The sequence below is a fragment of the Argiope bruennichi genome, chromosome 5 (genome assembly GCF_947563725.1).
Source record: "Argiope bruennichi chromosome 5, qqArgBrue1.1, whole genome shotgun sequence".
Lineage (NCBI taxonomy): Eukaryota > Metazoa > Arthropoda > Arachnida > Araneae > Araneidae > Argiope > Argiope bruennichi.
Window position 1 is genome coordinate 129,352,106 of NC_079155.1, and position 21,556 is coordinate 129,373,661.

Below are 21,556 nucleotides of genomic sequence, written 5' to 3' on the forward strand. Positions count from 1 at the left end.
AACAACATTGTTTAATGTCACACAATACACAGAAATTTTGTATAATCACAAAAATTTTATTCAACAACTTAGCAAAAAAATAAATAAAACAATAATAAAAAAATTGAAAGTTTCTTGCGAAGAAACTAAAACATGACTAGAAATGCAAAAAAAGGATTTAAAAAAATTGCAAAATATGATGATTGTAAATATAAATAAAAAAATAATTGAAACATAAACACTTAGTAAATTTAAATAATAAGTGCAGACGGAAGAATAATTCTTTTTCGAATGCTATTAAATTATTGGTATGCTCATATTCAAATTAGCTGATAAGATAGAAAACATTTGAGTCAAAAATACATGAAATTTAATTTGGAAGTGATACATTTTCGTGTCAATGGAAATAAAAAACAAACATGAAAACATTATCATTCATTTTTTAGAAAATGTTCATATTGCGTAAAATACATTTATTAAAGGGAAAAATATTAATAAAATTCAATAATGCATATAAACACAGTCAATAACTTCTTTTCTCGTTTCACAGATATTCAAACAACAGCTAATATTCCCTAAGCCAAACTGATTGCCCGATATGCCATTTTTTCTTGTTCGAAAAGAGAAGCCCAATGTTTCTTTCTTTTTTTTTTAAGTAAGAAAATCAGGTATTTATTTTGAAAATGAACAAAATACTCACTGATAATGTATACATAAAAATGTCTAAAATGAGACATTGAATTTTTGACATCAAATCCCAGACACAAAAATATTGTCAAAAATAATTGATCATTTCTACCAAATTCCATATATTTAATTTTTACTTTGGAGTTATTGCGTTTATATGCGTGAGAAATTACAAACTATCAAATGGTTCACTTTTTGACAGATTTCATTCAAAATCTGATATGAATCTACACTTAAGATGCTGAGACTATGCATCAAGTTTCCTTTGTTCAAGTAGTTGAGTTTTTAAGTTATCGCCATCTGAAAGCACTGAGCGACAGGCGGGCCCCTAGACGAATTTGGTCCGAAATCTGATACAGATCCACACTTTTGATGTTAATGAGCCGACTTTCATTTATCCAGCTTTTTACGTTCGAAATTATTATGCTCACTTGCATTCAGATAATTGGATAGACTTCCTGAGAATGGTTTCCTTCAATATTTGACATACATCTATAAATTTGGTGTAAAGACTCTGTTCTAAATTTCATCCTTTTAGATCAAGGCGCTTTTAATTTATCGTTTTCATGGAAAGATAGAGATACTTCCAAAAATATATTTTTCGTATTCAGAGAAATCTGCGACGTAAAGGCTCGTCAAAACCTTGATTTGAATTTTTGTATATTACCATACTTTGTATGGTTCATATACAAGAAAACAAAAATGCATAGATTTTGAATAATTTTACCCTCAAACTTTGCTTTCTGATTTGGAGGGAAAGTGGCAGAATGAACAATTAAAGTTGAACGTAGCGCGTTCTTTCCCTCTGCGAACAATTAAACAATTTACAACAAACATCTTAACAATTTTAAACAAAAAGATAAAATGACCAACATATCAATAAAATTTTTTAATGAATTTTTTCCCTTCATTTTCTATTTCACCTTTTGCCAATTTTAAATTCATGAAAAAAGACCTTGGAATGATTGTTGTTGATGAGGGTCGATTTTCAAAATGGATGTCTTTCACAATGATACCTTGCTAAAGGAATAACACACAGAAATCTAGTGCCGCATATCACAAAAGATCACAGTAGTCAATATTGAAAAGAAAATGACTAGTTCTAAAAAAGTACTGGTGTTCGTATGATGGAAAACTAACTCAAACACAATTTATAAAAATATTACTGAAAAGCCTTTTTTCTTTAATATTTACAGGTGTCACCAAAAGAAGAAGTTTTTATACACACCTTATTAGTATACTAAAAAGTATATATATATATATATATTTTATTATTTCCTACTTTTTATACTTGAATTTACAATTCACTATTAATAAAATTTATGGGCCTTTCAATAAATTTTTGCAAGTTCCTTTCTATGGAGTCAAAATGCAATCACATTAATTGATATAAAAATATTAAATGTGTGCACTGTCACTGACAAACGGACAAGTACTCAGAATTTTAAAACTCTAGCTCATGAGAAATTCAAAGGGAAAAAAAATCTGACAAATACGAAACAAGTCAAACTGGCTAAGTGTCAAAAATCATTATGTTATTATCAATACATTACGATCACAGCTTCCAATGCACTGCCAATCTGATTTATCAATATAAATTGAGACAGACATCAAATTGCATTTCAAGAATTTAAAAAAAAAATGTCGGGTTAAGAGACATTATTTATTAATTTTGTTATAGGTATATGGCGAGCCTTACAGTTTAATATACTGGACTTAAGTATATTAAATAATATAATTAAAATATTAAAAGTATAAATAATAAAAAAATATTAAATTAAAATATTAAATAGTATAATTAAGTATAATTAAAAGCTGGCGGTAGTGTTATGAAAATGAGAGTTAGGAAAAGTTGGGTCTAAAAATGAGTAGTTGTAATGATTTTTAAATTAAAAATGGAAACAAAAACTTATTTTTAATATTTAAATTTTATGAAAATAAATGCATAATCAATAAACAATAAGAAAGTTAAATAAATGAAGTAATAATGTGAATTTGCACATACGCATTATCTTGGCAGATGTTGCCATGAATTTTAAAAGATTTCCATCAACAGAAAATTGTTTTAAAACAAAAGCACTCATTGCATAAGTAGTTAGAATTCAAAAGTATTAATTTTTGTGTAAAAAAAAAAGAAAGAAAGAGAGAGAGAGAGAGAGAGAGATTACAGCATGGATCGAACAATGACGAATGATAACATCAGTTGAGAGTGAAAGAGGAGATGGTGCAGAAGATAACTTACAGGAGGTCGATCAATGAGGCAGGGCAACAGTTTGGAGCAGATTAAAAAAGAATGGGGGGAGGGGGGGCATTGGAAACTCTGCACTCCATACCAGGAAACTTTTTCCCATTTTTATTGCAATAACATTAATGCTGAATTACATGCAGTTTTTTAATTTGAACAATTTTTCTCCCATATGTTGCGAAACTAAATTTGTCGTGCTTTAATGGCCTGTATTTAAAGCGAGTTTAATGTAATAATGAATAAATAAAATTATCATTTCAAAAACAAGATTCAAGAATCGCGCTTTTTAATTTCAAGTTTTGTTACATCTAACACGTTAAATAATTGCCAAAAATTTTTTAATCGAAGACATTATGCAGAAGTGAAATCTTCGAGGCCTTAAAGATTATTTACTATTGATCATTGCGGTTATTAAGTGCGGGTGCATTTAACGAACAAAAGCAATCCTTTATAATTATTGGCTTTTATGGCGAACAAAGCGAAATAACAGAGGATACTTGACTTTATGGAAAGAAAAAGACAAAAGGAAAATTCAAAGGAGAAAAATCGAATCCATTGCACTTCAGTTCATTAAACTGTAAAGCTCGTCTGAAAACATCCCATTTACTATTCTTAAGAGCAGTTGGTTTGCAAAGCTATATTCCTCCCTCCAACCCTACAGATACATCCCGTTCACCAGATAATCCGCATCATGAGCCAGTGCCCGGCCCTTCCGGGACATCCTCTTCCGAATCGTTTTGATTCGACATGCCAGGAAGACGAACAGCAGGACTGTGATAGTCAGCCCCATGACCAGAGCCAGAATCGCACTGTTTGCTTCTTGAGAGTGAGTCCGGCTTGCCTGGTAGAGTTCCGTAACAGACATTTTGAAATCCAACACGGTTCTCTGAACAGGTTTAGTCGGCTTCACAGTGGTGGCAGGTTCCTCAGATGAGAGATTTTTCGCTGTAACAAATTAAATAGTAATTACAAAAACACTCACTTATGAATGTTTTAAAAGTAAATAAACTGCATCTTAAATATTTTCTAATAATTTTTTTTTCATTAAAAATTTATTTTTATAAATAACAGTAAACCCATTCAGAACTTCAAAAAAAAAAAAAAAATGGTTTAGTTTTGACAGCAACTGAATACTCAGCTAAGTATATACAAAAAAGAGCTTACGAATGAGAATGCGATAATCTTGAAGTTTGAAAAAGCTGAAGAAATTATATGATTTACTTCGATCACTTTTGTAAAATAAAAAAATGTCATATTATCTACAATGTTTTAATTAAAAATTTTTCCCCATATAAACTGAGTACACTGCATCAGAACTCGTTAAAAAATTCTATCTGCTAATACTTTCTTCATCTTTGTATCATTTGTGGAAAAGGAGCATTGACACCAGAAATATTATATAGGATCAAGTTTTTTATTTAGGAATTTTTTTCTTTCAATTTATTACTCGAAATAATCACAATGAAATAAAATTCTTGTATTAACCGATAATAAACTGAAAATATTAAAACAGTGTATAGTCATTGAAAATACACCAGATAACGAAGTGAACATCAAGAAGTGAATGAAAACTGAAGTAAATTAAGTAAATGAAGCAAATTAAATAAGCGTGTGATAATAATTTACCTTCACTGATTTCCATGCCCTTATTTTGAGCACGTAGCACATTAGTCCCTTCTTTATGCTTTTCATACTGATACATATGATGAGGACGGTCTGTAGAAATAAATATATTTTAGAAAATTTATATCTAAAACTTATATCATACTGAATATAATGTTAAAAATTCTCTAGGAAAAAGTATCTTATCTTTATATTTAATCCTATTAACAAAATTATTAAGTAGATCATTGTTATCAACAATGCAAACTTCTAGCCTTTTCGTTTACTAGCAGCAAAATAAATCAATTCCAAAAAGCTTCCAGAAGAAAATTAATATAATTACTATTTATTTAGTAAAATTATACAAAAACTGAATAAATAAATTCAGGCTTCCCATTCTTTTTGAAGGGAAAAAAAATTAAAGAATTTTTAAAGACTTATTTGAGAAAATTCAAGAACCATAAAATTACGTACCTTAGATACAGAAATGCAAATAATGGATTTAAATAACTTATTTTCACTATTATTTTCAAATACGTAATTATTTTCTTACGTATTACGCTTAAATACTTAAGGGAAGAGCACCAAGGAACGCTCATCTTCAGTTAATAAGTTAAAATTTGAAGTTCAATGGTGGTTTCAAGTTCAGAATCCAAGCGCCTTCACCGCTGGGGGCAAACTGCAGACGGGGTGCGGGCTTTCACAGATTGGTTGAAGCAGAGTTGTATACATAACGGGCGGGCTTTCATTTCATAGGAATAACCTTACTTTTGATCAATACTTGGCAGAGTGAGGATTAAATTATTGATTTACATGCCATTGGAAACAAGGTGCCTTTCAATATACATTTTACACAAAACTGTTGAAGCTGAAATTACTAAACCAATTAGATTTGTGTCATGCACTCAAAATTTACAGTTTTTAGATTTTGAAAAAGTTTTTAATAGAGAGCGTGCCTTGCCTTCCACAATTAATTACAATAAAAGAAAACAAACCCGGATAGTACGAAAGCCAGACAATCGCGAACCGGATACTCGGGAGTGTACTGTATCTAGTTTCAACCTCTTTAGTTGTTTCAAAAGAGAAAGTGTCAATTCATTTGTCCTGTTTCAAGGATTGGTTGAATGTTCATCAAGCATTAGATTATATGTATTAAGATCATCCAGGGCTTTGTTTAAAATACCCCGAATGCGTGCAGCAATGCCAAATACGAATGCCTTCTTACAAGAGTTACGTGAATAATAATTCCGTCTACGCTTAAAATGTCTTTTCAGTTCTGCATCTAAGACGTAAAGACAGGATTGGGCGGTTGGAAATTCCTCCGTCTTAAGGAAAACTTGTTTGTTGCATCCTCTATTCACTTCCTATCAAATTATGCAGAGAGAAAAGATCGAAGATCAGTAACTCTCAATTTTCATCTTTTCTGTTGGTAAGGTAATACCAACCAATAATCCAGTCGAATTTTTATGAAAAATACAAAGCAAGCATTTTATTGGTCTAAGTTGTTGAGTTAGCTCTTCTAAGTCTGCAGCCGAATATATTACCGAGTGTAAGGGTTGTGAGGAAGTCGGAACATCGGCTTTTTACCTTTAAATCAAACAGGAAAAACTAAAATGAGATATTAAAAAGGCTTATATAATGAGTTGTCGAGTGTTAAGGCAGCTTAATGATTAGTACGCTATATTTTTATTATTATAATAATGTATTAGGAAAGCTGAAATTTGAAAAAAAAAAAAAAAAAACCCAGTTTTTTTCAATTTGAATGGAATTCTTGTAATTTCATTACAAAAATGAATGAAATAATAAAAAAAATGCGATTTCAGGTCGACATTTGCATTTTCTTCAAAAAACAGTGATGATCACTAGTACTTTTCTATCTGTCCGAACGGGCGGATCGAAAAGATAAAAAATCCTATTAATAATTGTTGTTCTGCGATTTCATATGGTATAATAATTGTCACGAAAAAAAAGGTGAAAATTAAATGAAGGAAAACAATTCATTTTCGAAAAATATTAAATAGCAGTATTCCTGAGCATGAAGGTTATTGGAAAATGTGTTTAGACTTAATAAATGATACAAAATATTAATTTCAAATTAAAAACCTCACATCGTTTTTTTTTTGTTGTTGTTTGTTTTTTCTAAATATTGACTACTGTAATGCCATCTGAAATCGTAGAGCAACGTTTTTAAAATAGAATTATTTTTTTTTCGGTCGACGAGCTGAAAAATATTGAGCGCACAGTTCGCTTATTTTTCAAGGACTTAATGAAAAATCAAGTATTTTTCAGGACTATCGAGTACAGTAAAATAAAATTCAAGGACCGTGGGAACTCTGAAACTGTTAGCAAAACCACAACCTACCTAGTTCAATAGGTAAATGATTCATAAGACTCGCTCGAATGAGATCGTCATTGCTATAAATGGAGTCATCAGCAACTCGAGGCGGACTGTAGTGCTTGGGTTTCACATCCGGATAGCCAGACAACTGCTTTTCTACTGCTTCCTCGTACGCCGTATAAGGAGGCTGCCTCGGCAGCGGGTACCTCTGCTGGACCGCCGGCATCAAGTCGATGGGCTTGCTGCGCGACAACAAGTTATAGACTGAGATATGAACACACACAAATAAACATAGGATAAAAAAAAATAGTTCTCAGAAGTAAGTCGAAGAGGGAAATCTAGAAGCAGTTATCCACCAAAGACTTTTTCAGAGCCGTCTATTTTCACTCTTATACAAGATCAACTCTTTCACAATAGTATAATCATTTATGGATAAATAATTTTTTTAAAAAAAATCCAAAAATTTTTTGTAAAAATTCAGTCTACATTTTATGTTACTATTTTGCTTCTTTTAAAAATGCACATATTCATACTGTGCAGTTCACACTGTTTATTGTTCCCTGAAATTAAATAAGATATTATTAAAATTTATCTTGCATTCTTTCACTCCAAGAGGTCAGAAAACAAAAGTAATAGCAGGTTTTGATGTAAAAAGGGCCTTTACTTTCAATAACATGGTCGAGGGCTGAAGTGGTTACTTACAGCTTTTTTCCTTCCAATATGCCGTCACATGAAGGAAATGAAATAAAACTTATAAAGATACAGATTTTCTGAAGTTCAATTCAGATCACAAATTCGTGGATGTCATCCAAAGAAAATATAAAATAATAATAATAATAATAATAATTTAAAATTATATCGTTGTTCATTTTTTAAAGAATTAGGAAAAAAATGAAAAAAAAAAAGCATGAAGTAGCAAAAATTAATGTGTTCTGCATTTTTTTTAGTCATTTTTCCTTCATTCAGACTCATCAACACTGATTTTACTACTGCAATTCTATTCTATCTTCAACAGAATTTAACAACGCAATCTGTAAAACTGGGCAGAGTTAAAAATATATCATTTGGTCTGCATCTTTATCAGATCCGCAAATCCTAATTTCTATTTTGGTATCAAATAACTAAGACAGAATTCTTTAATGTTAAAATCCACTAAGCGAATTAGTTACGGTATCAAAAACTTCACATTTTATTTATATTTCTTTATGCTAGATTGTAGCAAAGGTCAATGGACTGAGGATTGCAATTCTTGTAACTTTATATTCATATTGATTTATTGAGTGATGTTGCGAATATTTTCTTTCAACATTATTTTTATTTTGTAGTTGGCATTGCATTTTTTCTGTCAGTGCGTCCTAGTTTATTTCATTCCGATTATAGTGACATTATCAGTATGAAGCATAGACGCTGAACATAACGACTTGAAGCTGACCCAACCCACACCAAAGCAAGAAGAGACAGAAAGACAAGCGTACGACGTGATCAACCCGATCTATGTATAAAATATTATCCCAATAGGTATAAGATCATTTGTGAACAAAGTGATACTAATTATAACTTGTCTTTTTTCCCTCTTTCCTCTCCTCTTCTAAATTTAATTGTAGTTTAATTTAGTTATATTAACGTTTCGTTTTTAAAGAAACACTAAGGCTATTTTGGGAGGGACTCGCAAATGTGAACCGTGGTCAGATGACGAACCAGCGCTGTACCCCTGTTTCCAAACAAACTAAACATTCATAATTTGAGCATTTATTGACTCAAGTTACATAAAATATAATTATATACTGCATTTAGACCATTTTAACACAAGTTTTTCTATTATTAAAGATTTACAATTTAGCCGTTCAGCCCGAAATTAAGAGGATATATATATTACATCATGTTTGCCTTAAATAAATCTGATTTAATGAATTAACAATAAAGATATTGTAAAATATCATAAAAAGTATGTCTTGCATTTATTTTTTAGAAATTTCAGACATGTGCTGAATATTACACATTTCTTGATTCAATTTCTAGTAATTTCGAGAAAGATAACGAGTACTTCACTAATCTGAAGATTAAGGGCCTTGATCATAGAGAGATTTTAATACAGAGGATTTTCACATCCTTTCCTGAATGTTAATTTTGAAGATCTGATCATTTCAGTCTGCCAGTTTCCAAGGGCACCATTTCGGCTTGGAGCACACACACTTCGAGGATTTTTTTTTTTTTTTTTTTTTTTTTTTTTTTTTTTTTTGTAATCAACAGACATTCAGAAAAAAAAATGAATTTACTCAGTGAACTTACTGGATTGCAGGCCGCTTCATCTCGGGATACTGTGCTGCAAACTGCTGGGCATAAACACTCTCTTTATCTGGATAATTGTTGGGTTTATTCAAGCTGTGTAAAGCAGGCTGAGGAAATTCTGCAAAGGAATTCATACATAAGAGTTAAACAGACCAGAAGAAAAGTTACTTACAAATATAAATTTAATACAAGTAATTTTAAAATAATTTTATTAATATACTCATTTCTTTTTCATTTTAATTACTGTCTCATTTTAATTTTAAATTCTTTATTACAAATATTATGGTATCAAGAATTCTCTAGCAGGGAGCGTCATTCATATGAAATCAAAAGTTAACTAAATGATAATTAAGATATGAAACCGAGAACTCACAAGTGAACAGAATTTGAACGTCCTAGCCTTCAGAAAATGAGTGTAAAAATCAATGATAAAAATATCCTTGTTGTTGTTGTTGTTTCTTATGGCAGTTGCCAAAAAATATCCTTACAAATACATTCAATGAAAAATATTCAATATGTTTTAGAAATGATTCAAAAATTAAGTTCGTATTATATGAACAGTGGAATAAGAAAATGAACTGATGGTGAATTTTCTAGACTGCGATATCACTTCTGCGGCCGAGGTAGCTAGGCAAGTACTCGTTGCTATACCTTCCTTTCTACAATTAAGTTTTGATTTTCCCTTAAAAAATCTTCAAATGATGTCATAAGGTGAATATGGAGAGTATAGTTAGAAGATGTTATGGATGATGGTTTTCGAAGGAACGTGGATTCTGCGTTCCAACGACTGCTCTAACAAAAATGAGCATCAATCAACAGCTACTGATAGTGAGGGAAGATCGTCGACATTTCATTGGTGCAACTGATGCGTCGCTCACAGAGCATTTGAGGGCTGTTTACTCATCACTATTCTTCAAAAATCCACGTCACATGATTCCCCAGGATGCTTTTATATAGGCCACCATGCCTTTTTATTTTCCTGAATTGAGAAAAAAACAAAAAACTCCGAGATAAAAAGTTTTACATCATTAAATCAATGAAAAGCCTATAGAGCCGAGTTTCGGAAAACCTATCAAAAAATGTCTTCTAGCATGTGCTTGATAGCATGCAATGGGGAATATTTTAATTTTAAAAATATCAAAATTTGGAGGCTAAGCGCAGGCAATCATCTTTAATTAAATATTATGATCATACCTTATCGAATAGCCTATGTATCAGCAGCATTCAAGGTTTCTTGCTTAAAATACGCAATACGGTAGCGTGTAAAAATTGATTATGCGAGGTTTGGGTTTTAATCTGGCTTAAAACTCTTGCATTTGAATGATTTTTAAGCCTGAAGAAAAATACAGGGAAAATCAATTTTTACTTTGAATTTTAAATTCGCTCATAGGTCCTACAGTTTCGGAGAGGAAAAAATGGCGAAAACCATCCAAATTTATCTTTGCTCTCAAAAAATACAGAATAGGTTTTCGGTTTCTGATTGTATTTTAATATTTCATTTTAGTTCTTCGATGATGAAAAAAATATAATTTAAAATTATTTGTTAGTTTGAGTTTTTATATATATATATATATATATATATATATATATATATATATATATATATATATATATATATATATATATATAATTACTATTTTGGAAAAATAAATACACAGTGATATTTTAAATTCTAAAGTGCCATCCTTCTGTCTGATTTATTAATGTATGTGACTTGATACATTAACACTCAGTCATGGAATCAATGATTATTATAATATATTTGATTAATATCAGAACATATTTGGAAACCTTATTCCAATGACCAGCCTCTCTTAATAGGAAATCAGGCAAGAATGCAATGTTGTTTATTATCATCGTTTGCAGGTTTGTTTTAGAAATAAGCACCCAGTTTGTACACCATCTTCGGGAGTCATGGAGAGGTCCAAGATCGAATTGAGAGCACATTGTTCAGTCTGGGTTGTTCTGACGATATCTAGAAAGAACTATTGGTCTTACACTGGTTTCATTTCATTCAGTTGCTTCAAAATGTATAAGAAGTGCTCATTGAAACATTTTCTCAAAAAATGATTATGACTGTGCTGCAATAATGAATGTTTGAAAAGTACCTCAATCAGCTGTAGCAAGAAAATGGACTACTGCATTTGGGAAAGAATGCCAGTTTTTATGTTGTGGGTCATTTTTTTTTACACTGTATATATGTTACTGTGCCATCACATTCAATCGTTTCCATTTCATTAATGTTAATATAATTATCTTTCAGACACTTCATCTGCACTTAGCCATTTCATAACAGGCTCCACTTGTCAGTGCTATGTGGCTCACATATGGCAAATCAAGTTCATGCATCTCACTTTGTGCACCCCTCTCCTATCATTTCGATGCGTTTATCATCTCCTACGTTTCCACAAAAAACAGTATTATCCTTTTTGCCATCAAAAAATATTCCTTTCAATACTACAAACCGATTCATATCGTGTCTTACAGCTTGTCATGTAATGAAATTTTGCATACATTTATATAAAGCTAGAACGAATTTATTAGGAATGTTCGAAAATGTTAATTTTAAGGTGCAAATTTAAAATGTAGCTCTTTGTTTCAATATAATTTTTTAGTGATTAGTTAACTAAAATGAAGTGCAAATTTAGAGACAATTGAATTAATTGAAAACCAAAACGGACAATTTTTGTAATTTTAATCAAACAATTGATTTTCGACGGTTTTGTCATTTTCTTCATATTTATAATAATTCATAAAGAAATTCACAGAAATAGAATTAACTTATAGATTCATTGAAAAAATATTTTTCTCTTGGAATATGTTTTTATAGATTTCTCAAATCTTGAATAGCATTTTACAGATTTTAAAAATGAATAATCACAATAAATTTTAAAATGATTCCAAATTTTAAAACAACAAATGAATGAAAACTGCTGCAATGCGAAGATTAAAAAAAAAATAAGTAAGAATTATTTAAAAGATGATATATAAATTCATTAAATAATATATTCTTTTAAATTAGAAACAATTGAAAGAAAAAAACTTATAAATACCAATCAAAGAAATTAAATTTAAAATTTGTATCAATAGTAAAAATCTTAGAATTTAAAAAGATGATTAAAATCTTAGTCTATTATTATTAAGTACTAAGACAATAATCTTAGTCTAAAATAATAAATCTTAGAATTTACCTTCCACTGGGTAAGTATTATCTTGAGCTGCATCTTGACTAGTCCAGTATGGGCCATCTTCCTGTCTATAATTGCCATAGTTTTTTACACTGTCATATTCGGGAGATAAAGGATTTGATAAGTACTGATCATCAATTCTCTGGTAATTTCCATCATAAGCATTATACGGTTGATCGAAAGGAACTGAGTGAGAAGAGTACTGATCGTAATCATTTGACCAGCGATTCAAGCTCTGCACATGAGGATCATTTGCAGCAACAAACTGGCTATGGGCATGTTTAAAAGGAGATCCCAATCCCTCTGAATCTGAAAAATCGATGCACATATTCAGTATACCATGTTACAAAATATATACATGAGTTATCTACAAAATAAATCCCTTAAGCAATTTAAGGCACATTTGTACTGCAGTCACAATAATATGCATCTATTTTATTTAATTCAAACCACCTGAAAGACACTGTAAGGAAATGCAGCAATGGAGATATTTCGTAATGGGTGTAGTAATATTTAAGAAAGTCAAATTACCCATCACATCCCCATGTACTTACTAGCTGAAACCCACGAATCATTACAGATTTCGAATGAGAAAATTTTCCTAATCTTATTTACAGCCCAGACGTTCCTCCCTCAGATTTTCATTTTTTTTTTTTTCCAGTTTTAAAGATTTTGTTTCTCATAAGAAGATTTTGAATATGTTTTGCAGTACAAGTTATTACTTATTCTTTGGCTCAGAAATACAAAGTATGATATGATACCAAGATATGCTTAAAATGGATAGCGAATATGCTTAAACAGCCCAGGAAATTAGATACTCTAATAAAGAAGAACTACGGATACTCCAGGTATCTTACTCAGGAAATTCGTTAAACTGGAACTTGCTTGCAAATTGCTTGCAATTAAAACTGACTTTGTACATTGTACAGTACACTCCCGATTATCCGCGGAATTGGGTGGCGCGGCCGCCGCGGATAACAAAAATCGCGGATAATCCGAAAAAAGCTAAGAACGGGTATAGCAAAAGAGAAAACAGTCATTCCAACTTTAAAAATTTGTTTTATGTACAATAAAACGTAAAATAAACAGCAAGAAATGTTTAACTAACGCTTACTATTTTAGTATATCACTCAAAACTAGCCTAAAATGCATTTTGTTAATGAAAACAGAAAAGTGCTTTGTACTTACGAGAGGCGTCAAGGATACACAGAAAAATTAATACTGTAATGTATTATGTAATTACAAAAGCATAACTGTAAAACTACACCTTTTTGATGAAATCAGTCATTTGTGTTTGCTTCTTGCTTTGGAAGCATTTTCTCTTTGCTTGGAAACAAAAAAAAAAAAAAAAAAAAACTTAGGATAATCCGCTCCGCGGATAACCCGCCCGCGATATAATCGGGAGTCTACTGTAATTGCATTTAAATAGTAACATTTATACTTTGCATCAAGTAACATCAATAAAACAAATATTGACGTTTCATTTTGTAAAGTGTCTGCATATTATGTACCAATGAAGTCAATTCATATGACACACATATGACATGAGATATTGTGCGAGCGCCTTTCTTAGCTCCTGCAAGATCTGCTGATTTTGAAGGATGCTAGATTCGGTACAGTTCATTTCACTTATATCATGAATTGCATGTAAAAATTGCTTTTATATAACTGCAAGGACAGTTTATCTATATTAAAATGAATCAGTTGATCATTATCTATAACCCTTAGTAAATAACAAATTTGAAAATCTATGTTTCTTAACAATTCTTGAATATAAGTTTCGAAAACTCATTCTTCCACTTTATAAAAGCTAATTCATTCTATATCTATTATACAATTAATCCACGAAACAATTTGTAATATTCTTTAAAAAAAATTACTAAGTAATTTGCTGTAGAAAACTAAAACAAACATATGTGCATGCGATAATTTTTTTTTTTTCCGCCATAGAATACTCTCGAACTTTCAATCTCTCGGATTCCCTGTCAGATGAATGGGAAACGTGGGAATGCGCGTGATATTATTTTAAATGCTAAAGTTAATATTGAAGCAATATTTGTATATTTGATACTATCAGTAATATATCTGTAACTCTTTAATCAAGAAAAAGTTTCATATAAATAAACGATAAGTATATCAATTTAAACAGTGGAGGGTTCACTTCATTCTTAGCAAATAAGCTACAAATGAAAGATTTTTCTTTTTGAGAATAATAATGCTAAACACCAGTATTAAACTAACGATGTCTTCATCAGTAGTGATAAAGTACTGTTTTGATCCTTTTTGTTCTCGGAATCAAAGTTTTGAATAATATTGTCAATTCATGTCGAATCTGACATTTCATTTACAATATTTATTACACAAAAGGAGTACCTTGAGCAGTTTCATGTACGATACGAATGTTCCACTCATAAAATATCAAACAAAGGATTAAGCTTTTTATTGATGTAAAATCATGAACCATTATTTTGCAATCATATATATATATATATATATATATATATATATATATATATATATATATATATATATATATATATATATATATATATATATATATATATCGCTCCATCTAATGGTTAATGAGCAAAGCCAAAATACATACTTTCAAATTATATTATCTAGCCGTCACAGAATCCACACAGAAAAATATTACTATTTAATTCCATTTTTAACACAACAAACGGTTACACAACACTTGAGTTTCATGTAATTAATTCCACACTGGACAGTTAAAGCAGTTTGTACGTTGTACTGTGAGAGAATTATTTAAAATGAATAACAAATCTCTTTCAGCGGCTTAATTCTTGACTTTCCTATTGGTTCAAGTGTTTAATATTTATCACAACAGATTATGCTACTTTTTCTAATGAGGAAAAATTTCATTATTTCATGACCAGTGAACAATCATCCATTTTCTCATTATTTCATCTATTCCAATTAACTATTTAATGCTAATAACATCATTAAATCAACGGCCTCCATGATAATTAAATAAATGGTCCCTCTTTCAACAATTATTTTAACAATTTCATTACGAAATATAACAAAATATAATTTTTTTGTTTGAACACACACCATCATTATTTTGGTAATAATCACTTCTTGAAGCCTGTCCATCCTGCCAAACTGACTTGGAATTATCCATGTGTCTGGAGCCTGCTTTACTGGATGAAACTTTCTGCCTCTCGTTTGCCTGGGTGATGTGCACTTTTTCAGGAGTACGAACCGGTGGAGTACGATTCAACACAGGAGTTAAGTTACTCATTTTTGTTTCGGTGGGATGTGGAGACTCCACAGGACGCTGAGTTTTAGCTACGGTTTTTAGAAGTTCTAAAGTGGAGGGAGAGAGAAAGAAAGAAGGGTAAAAAAAACTTCAATGGCTTTTTATTCACAATTCATATAATAAATTTCATAAAATAACAAAAATTCTACAGAGGTATATAAATTTTTCTACCTTTTTAACACACACACACACACACACACACATCTTCTTTTAGAACAGACATGAAATCTTAACCAATTTTTATTAATTTACCAGATTTTGGTTCATATTTAAATGTATTTTATAAGCAGTATTTCTACTCGCAGTTTATCATATGAATTTTGAATAAGGATGATGTGTGTAGACATTGCAGAACTGCCGCATTTCCAACTATATAGTGAATAAATCTGAAAGCTAATTTATTTAACTTTGTGAGCTATATCTAAATCAATAAGCAATCTAAAGCAATTTTCTTTTTAAATATTTCGGTTTATAGAGAAAAATTGCATTTCTTACTTCTTGAAAAACTACATTTTAACTCATTGTTGACAAACGCAGTTCACAGGCTAAGAAACAATACACATGTTCTTTTAAAAAGAAGAAGTGACTGCAGAAAAATGTAGTTTAAAAGATGTTAGAAATGGAATTCTAAGTACTTTTCCCCTAACGAAATAGTTCTTGCAAACCAATAATTCAAATATAATTAATGATAAGTAAAAACTTTAATTGAAAATATTTGAGTACAAAGGTTTCCTTTAAAATAAATATGCAATTAATTTTTCTGCAAGAATAATTGTTTTAACTTTACACTTTATTTCTTTTTTTCTATTTAACGATAGTTGTGCGAATTGAATAAACAAAATTAAGGATTGTAAGAAAAATAATTGCAAACAGTTATTTTGTGGATAGATAATTAATTGAAAATCAGTAAATGTTTTATTACAATTTAATAATGATTTTTACATGAGGTTAAAAAATAAATGCAATTTTTTATCAACTAATTATTATACTATTTGAATTAAAAAATGGCAAAATTTAAGTTTTTAAAAAATTTATCACTTTGCTACATAGTGCTACAGATTACATCACTTTCAAAGATATAATGCACAAATTATCATTGATTCTGAATATATGAAATTCTGATGGTTTGCTGATTTTTCAATATTATAGTGAGATTATTTGTAGTAGCTCTAGATGTTGTAAAAGACATGACTATTCCCATTTCTGGAGGTCTAGATTTTTTAAACAAGACTAGTTTTTCTATTTCAAATAAAGGGAAAGAAATATCAACAGAATATAAGAATCCTTAAAGCGTAAAAAGTTTTATTTATATTTTTCTAAAAGAAAATATTTAAAATTCATAAACTAGAAAACAATTAAAATTCATAAACTAGAAAACAATTAAAATTCATAAACTAGAAAATATTTAAAATTCATAAACTATTTCACATTATATTAGTAAATATAAATATACACCAATAATTGAATCAATCAAAACTGTCAAATAAAAAAATATGAAATACGTCTTTTTTATTTAGTTCAATTAATTTCTTAAATATTTTTTTTTAAAAATGGCATTTTATATGCTATGTTATTATAAATTATGTGTCATTTTGTTTATTTAATCTTTTAAAAAGTTGTTCAATCTTTCAAACTCCAAGGAATTTTCTCTTAGCATTTAACTAATAGATCTATGAAAATTAATTTTGAAACTGATTACTAGCAAGAAATTGTAAATAAATAGAAATAAATAGGACACCATTGCAAAGGAACAAACCTTTCATGTGACATTTCAAGTCCACACTTTCATCACTTCCATCAGGACACTGAGGAATTCCATCGCATACATTGTAAATAGCAATACACTCACTGCTATTGGCACATTTGAACTGGTAATGGTGACATACACTGGCTGAAATGCAAAAGAAAGATGTTAGTAAAGTGAAATAATAAGAAATAACTCAGAATTAAAACAAAATCATAATATATAAAGAATGAAATATCTATCGCATTAGAATAAATGAAATTTTTTTTTTCAATGTGACATTGAATTCCAATTTTACTCTAAATATTGAGTGGTTTTTAAATGGCTTTAGTGAAATCTGACTATTTGAAGTGTTTACTTTTGTTCATATTTTACAATTAAGAACAAATTATTTGAGATTTCCTCTTTAAACAATGAGAAAAAAAAAAAAAAACCTTCTTACCTGGTTTAGTTGAATTATTTAGTTTTAATGGCGTTTCTGTAGTCACAATGGCAGTCTTTTGATCAGCTGAAAGTGGCAAAGAGGTACCCTGAGAATCGCTCGTGCGCAGCTCTGCTAGTTCTTTCTCGTGTTTTACTTGATTTCCCCATTGTTGAAGATCATACGAGTGTTGAGTTATTTTTAAAACAGAACTAACGAAGTAATGGTGAGGAGTAAACTTGCACAGAAAGGTAGATGGAGAGCCACAATCAAACATGTAACAACTATGAACATTCTGCAAATACAAATGCAAAATTGGCAGACAAAAATGAATTTACTGATACAAATTAGAATTTTCAATTTTAGAAAAGTGCAAAAAATTATATTTTTAAACTATAAAGTTGCCAATTAAAATAATTAAGAGATCAAAGACACACTTTTAATGTGCCAAAAAGAAGAGTTTCATATTTTAATTATTTTTTACTTTGTAAGTTTCTAATTATTATAACTATTAATATAATACAGATATTAATTAATCTTAAATTTCCTTAAAAAGGTTCTATTGATCACGAAATAAAAATTTCATTTATTGATTAAATGATGATTAAATTCTAAAAATATCAATATAATATAAAGGTCATTGAGAATGCATGAATGCACATTTCAAAAAACTAATAAAGGAAGTTATACAAAATTGATTACAAAAATTTTATTTTTAAAAAAGAAGAAAATTTAAGCAAAAGTATACATTTGCTGGTATTCTACTAAAAGTATTAGCTTAAATAAGTGGAAAAAAAAAACTCAAGGAAAAAGTCATATTATTTTTTAACAGATATAAAGCTTCAGATTGACAGATACATTATGTTAACTAATTATAAAAAATAGTTTCAAGCAACAAAAAGCTAACCCAAAACTCATGAATGTAAAAATACAGAGTCAAGGGCGGTAAAGTGGTCAAAAACTTTTTTTTTCACTTTTTAAAAATATTTAAAATAATTTGATGATACATTTTTATATTTTTACGAGCATTTTACTTGATGAGGAAGAGTACAGTGAGTAGTGCATAGGATAAAGTAATTGTAATTAAAAAATGGGTACAAAAAAGTATTATAAGAAAGAGTATTTAAAAGTACTCAACTGCAAATTTGAAAATCATATTACATAATTTAACCAAAAATTTATATCCTCAAGGATAAATAGTTGGCACATCAAGAACTTTAAGAGTGTCCACTTCATCAATGTCCTCATCTTCAGAAAAAGTAAAATAGTCTCTAATTTTACCATTTTTAGATGTTACACTGATTAAAAATTCTATTTTATTAATAACTGTCTGCTAAACTCTTTGATTGATTTTTCCCCTTAATATTTTACCAACATTCGAATCGTACAGGAATCCTTTATAATAATTGATCCTCTAGACTTGTTGATTTACTTGACTGAGTAAAATATGTTACATTTTTTTTTTAAGTATCCTCCCATGTTTTTAAATATTTCCAAGCATTTTGTTCTTGTTGTCCTTTTCATAGTTGATTTATATCGGTTTCTTCAGTTACAATTTCTCATCGTTTGATAGAACCTTTTTCTTTACTTGAATTCTGGGAACCATTAAGTAATTAGCTCATATAAGTGTCGATTGACAAAAAGTATAGTTTGTTTCAAACGTTTTAAAAGTGAAATTAGGCTGTTAACAGATATACTTGAAATTTCATTTTGCTCTAGATTTAAAGTATCTTTGTGTGATAGTCCTGATTCCAAACCTTCATTCAAACTGAAAATAGACTCTATTATGGCTGCTTGAGTGCCTATTTCACACATCAAGAGTTTTTTATTATTTTCTTTTTATTAAATAGAAACAGTCTACTGTCTTTAAACATTTTTTATGGTATCTTGTACATGAAGACAGCTATTAATGCTTTTAACATAAATGTAAAAACCCTTTTTAAAACTGTCAGCAATCCATTTTTCTTAAATCACCTTTAAAAAAAACTTTCTCCAGGATTTTTTTTTTTTTTTTTTTACCTGTTAGTTCGTGTATAGGGTCTTTTTGACCCAAACTTCCTCTTCTATTAACAAACTAGGGTTGCCCCTCAAATCTGGAAAAAATATTCCCTGTACGTCAAGCTACAAAAAAATACGCAAATAGCCTTCATGTTCTAGTTATAATGGAATATGTTTTTAAGGAGTGGAGAAAGCAAGGGAAGGGCAATATTTAACTTTATTTGAAATAATTGCATATCAATTGAAGGTTTATATTTACATACAGAAAAAAAAAATTTATTATTCAGAATTTAGCAAGACAAAATTTATATATTAAAGGGGGGGGAGGGGGTATATTACCTCTCATGTTCTTTAAGTGTAAGTCACACAAAATTAAGGACTCGGATGAAATGAAACACAAAACATTTTTGTTATCATGATACAAATCATTTAATAAAACACACACAAAAAAAATTACAAAGCAAGATTTATTTTTATTTTTTATTCATTTCTGCCAATTCAAGTATTTGAACATCAAATTGCACAGATTTTTCAGACATCAGATTCGTGAAGTACATTTTTTAGCTATTTCTCTTTCAGTGAAGATATGTGAAAATATTTTCGATAAATCATTGAATGCATTAAAGGACGAATGTGATGCAGCAAGTTTCAATGCCTATAAAAATCCAGCTTTAAATTATTGTTCTTGATCGAATCAGTTTATTTTTGGACATTAAATTTGACTTGTCATCTTTCCTTGTATTCTTTTTAGATACTAAGTCCAAATTCAATGGCACAGAGTCTTCTATATTTTTCTCTTTTAGCATGAACAGTAAGTACCTGTTATGTCATATTACTTCTTAGTTTTCTTATTTTATATTATTATCTTGTTAGAGAACAAGCAGTATTCAATAAACGGATTTCGTTGAACTTCTCGAATTCATCCAGATAAATCAGGATTTTTTTTTTTATCGGCCCAATTCGTACTAAATGTGGTTTTTGTGCTGTTCATTATATTAAAATAATTGTCTACTCTAACAACAAACAAACCATTCAGTACTTAAGTATGGTTGAATAAACACCACTGCGCTGCTTCCACAGACTAATGTTGCTAATCCCGCTAGAGAAAGGTATTCTATTCTTTCGAGTAGTTACAGAAGCTTCGCGTATACTCATTAATTGCAATTCGGGAATTTCCTGGAAAAAGAATACTTGTCTCGCAAATCGAAACTTGAATGACCTACACAAAAATGTGTGTGGGGGGGGGAGTAGAGAAAAGGGGTGAGTTTCTACATTACACAATCTTGGATGGTATTGCTTGGTTTTTAGAAACCATAATTACGATCTTTTATTCTTGCAATCTTTAGAGATCGGTATTTTTTAGATGGTGGGAAAAATAACTAAGAAACTTAAAATTCTCTGTATTTTCCCAGTTATTACAAACGTTTTCAAATTTCCCAGCATTTTCTTGGTTTTTAAAAGATGACTTTTTACTTCCTTGCGTTTTCCTTGTTCTCCGGTGGCGTGGAAACCCTGCACCAATAGTAAAAGATGGCAGCTTAGATTCATCGGATAACATTCAATGAAACTTTGGAAAGTGACTATGATGCAGAATTTAAGCAATCACTGATTTTGAACGTTCTACTCTGAACAATCGGGATATTAGTGTCCCGTTTTTTATTGGTAAAATGAAGCAAAATAAAAATAATAAAACCCTTATCAAAGAATTTTCAAATTTTTACAACATAGTATTACATTTGTCAGACATCCAGATGTTCAAATTTCGACCACTGAAGACTT

General features: G+C 29.7%; 1 protein-coding gene across 1 annotated transcript in view; it reads right to left on the minus strand.

The window, feature by feature from the left end:
* Window positions 1-252: 252 nt before the first annotated feature.
* LOC129968587 (uncharacterized) overlaps window positions 253-21,556 on the minus strand; it is a 33,719-nt gene continuing 12,415 nt past the window's right edge. Inside the window, exons 2-9 of the mRNA XM_056082642.1 lie at window positions 17,801-18,074; window positions 17,371-17,505; window positions 15,407-15,661; window positions 12,332-12,637; window positions 9,141-9,258; window positions 6,876-7,093; window positions 4,538-4,627; window positions 253-3,856 (exon numbers count right to left, since the gene is read on the minus strand). Coding sequence (XP_055938617.1) covers window positions 3,567-3,856; window positions 4,538-4,627; window positions 6,876-7,093; window positions 9,141-9,258; window positions 12,332-12,637; window positions 15,407-15,661; window positions 17,371-17,505; window positions 17,801-18,074 — 1,686 coding nt within the window. The 3' untranslated portion in view covers window positions 253-3,566. The remainder of the gene's footprint in view (window positions 3,857-4,537; window positions 4,628-6,875; window positions 7,094-9,140; window positions 9,259-12,331; window positions 12,638-15,406; window positions 15,662-17,370; window positions 17,506-17,800; window positions 18,075-21,556) is intronic.